The sequence below is a fragment of the Phytophthora infestans genome, genomic scaffold, assembly GCF_000142945.1.
Source record: "Phytophthora infestans T30-4 supercont1.110 genomic scaffold, whole genome shotgun sequence".
Lineage (NCBI taxonomy): Eukaryota > Oomycota > Peronosporomycetes > Peronosporales > Peronosporaceae > Phytophthora > Phytophthora infestans.
Window position 1 is genome coordinate 2,977 of NW_003303649.1, and position 2,859 is coordinate 5,835.

Here is a 2,859-nt window from a genome sequence, read left to right on the forward strand (position 1 = left end):
ACCAACCAAAGTACATTACTTTACCATGCGAATAAAAAGTGACTCAAAACACTATGTACCGTGCGCGCATGCATTCGTCGAGTGCTTTGCACGGGAGCAGATAGCGCAATGCACCGTGCAGCCACGCGCCTTCATTGCACGGTGGCAGTGGTGAGTGCCAGGTGACGTAAAAAATATATATATATTCGCAAAGTCCCTACAAAAAGCGCTGGTCGTGAAGCCTACTTTAGTATTAAAAAATACTATCGTCTCTACTTTAGAAAGTCTGTGGAAAATAGCATCGCCGAGCTCTTACAAATGCGGCCTGTGAAGCTTATATTAGTAATATTAATACTATTAATAATGTCTTTACTTTGAAATGTGTGTGGAAAATAACATCCCAGAGCTCTTACAAAATACTGGTCTGTGAAGTCTACATTAATAATATTACATATCTCTATTTGAGATGTGTGCAGAGCTCTTAGAAAATAAAGTGGTTACTGTGCCCGATTTGCAGTACATACGACAGGTTTTGCGTAGCTAAATCTCAATAATCAAGTATCTGCGCAGCTCGCCTGGCTGTTTGCAACCAATCGATGCGTTTCGTGCTGGGCAGAAATGTTTACATCACGTCCAATCGCGAGGGAGAGAGGCGGTCTGATCGTGCGACAGATCCAGTCAGTGTCGCAGGTCGGCAGGTATTGCCCAATCAGGGCGCGAGTTAATTGTGTCACGCTTTTTGGCCATATTTGTAATTTAGGCATAGTAAAGTCGAGTCAGAAAGGTAGGCGCGGTCGGTAAGAAGGGACGTAAATGTATTAGACAGGCCAAGTGTAGCCATGCTAAAAGGCAGGCAAAAGCAGCAAGAGAGGAAACGGACGGACTGATTGACAGACGGACGGACGGACGGACGGACGGACAGACACGCTACAAGGTTAGGGAGCGGGAAATTTCTAAGTTTTTCCATGATTACGCTAAAAATACGACAGTTCGGTAGAATATGCTCATATAGTTTATGTCACGTACAGACATGGTCAATCATAGTGACAGGAGATCATAAACATTGAAGAATAAGCGAGATGCTGCTGCTTTGTTTTGCCTGATCACTCCTAAATTACATAAATGACCTATTGTATGTCATAAAACTAATGCGAGGATCCTAATGTAAACATTGTAAAATCATGGGTAGCATAAAAACATGGCTAACATGTAAAGAATGCCCGATCATCTTTGGCCTTAGAGTCTGTGGCTAGCCCTATACTGTATTTTCCTGTAATCACATCACTCTGCTACTTCGTCGTTTCCTTGCTTGCGTCCCTAAATTTCACAATGGAACGCCCACTTTTGTATAATCGCTACCTGCTTCCTTCCAAACTGTCGCCGGACACACAGGCACACGAATACGCACAGCTATCGCTGTTCTTCTGGATGAAGGTCTCCACCGACGTGACACTGTAGGTCTGTGGTAGACGACTATTCTTCACTAGTTCTTCCGCTAACTCTGTGAGCAAGTTTTGAGTCGCGCGTTTGCTCATGCTATCGTAGCAATAGACAGTTTCTTTAACTTTATCCACCACGAGACAGACCCAGTGACTTCCGTTGATGTTCAACGGCAAGAAGACAAATTGCTCCACTCAGCGTCTTGGGCGGAATACGCATTTCTTTTTTTGGCGTCTTCGGGCAAAAATATCGTAGCTGCATCCATAGACATCTTGTAGAGTCTTTGTAAAATTTGAAAATAAGTTTGTTGCTGTACCAACACTCACTGCGTGTACAATAGAGATGTCTCCACGGTATATCCATACCGTCTCCCAATCCAGGAAGCCATTGTAATGACCAAATATCTATCAATCGTTTCGCAACGGCAGCAGGGGCTTCATGCGCGATGTTGTCGTCCACTATTCACATAAGCCAGAAATAGCACTGTATTCCTTGTACACATGTATGCACATGACTCTATACGTATTGCACACTCATCATTTGTATGTGTGTAACGTCTCCAATACCGTCCACTGTAAGAATTCAACACTCGCAATTATCATCCACTGGCGTACACAGATCCATCACTTGTCCTAACAGGATTTTCATCCCGATGATTCGTAGGCCTTCGTGAATAAAGTCGGTACGATATAATTGAAGAGGTAGGTACACGCGACGACAGACAGAACGATTTGTTCTGATACTTCTGGTGCTGACCTTCAAATGCTTAAAGAAAAGACGCCACATCGCTAAGTGGGGGTTCGCAAGACTAGATAAATTCTGCAACTTCGACGACATCATCGCCACACATAGCACTTCGCAGTTTCGAACCTTGATTGGACTTCTTAAGCGATTGGTTGCGCTGTGCTGCCTCTGCAGCTTTGTTTTTGGTGGTAGCAATGAGGTTGTACACGTCTTTTAACTGAGAATAATGAGATGTTTGGTCTCGAATGAAGTCGTAGATTCTGTTTGCCTTACTCCCACTCGCCATCATCAGCTTCATATCGTTCATGATCGGCGAATCCTTGAGCAGCTGACGCACAAACGGGTATGCTCGGTAAATTTTATAGGAGAGGAAATAGTTGTGCGCAAAAAGCCTGTTTGGTTTCGATTCGCAGCTCTCCATCACTGCGCTGAACTCACTGAGCTTTAATTCGCAGCGGGCACCCAACACCTATCAAATTGTGCCGTAGTCTGTATCCTTTTGAGCGAGCCTGCATTTTCTAGCCGCTCGTGATGTACGAGAGCGAGTGATTTACACCCAACAGTACGGCCTTCCCACACCAAAAATGGGTGAGCACCCATAGAATGTGCAAACACAACACGCTATGGAGGAATCACAAATAGATTTGACCGCCTTTGCACGCTGCCACTTCTGCGCAGACGCGCCACAGACGCGCC

General features: G+C 44.8%; 1 protein-coding gene across 1 annotated transcript; it reads left to right on the forward strand.

The window, feature by feature from the left end:
- Positions 1-1,308: 1,308 nt before the first annotated feature.
- PITG_19836 (uncharacterized protein) lies at positions 1,309-2,611 on the forward strand (the record flags this gene model as incomplete). The annotated part of the gene is made up of 4 exons (XM_002896005.1): positions 1,309-1,433; positions 1,760-1,808; positions 2,083-2,101; positions 2,529-2,611. The coding sequence occupies 4 exons, from the start codon at positions 1,309-1,311 to the stop codon at positions 2,609-2,611; spliced, it is 276 nt and encodes a 91-aa protein (XP_002896051.1).
- Between the last annotated feature and the right edge of the window lie 248 nt (positions 2,612-2,859).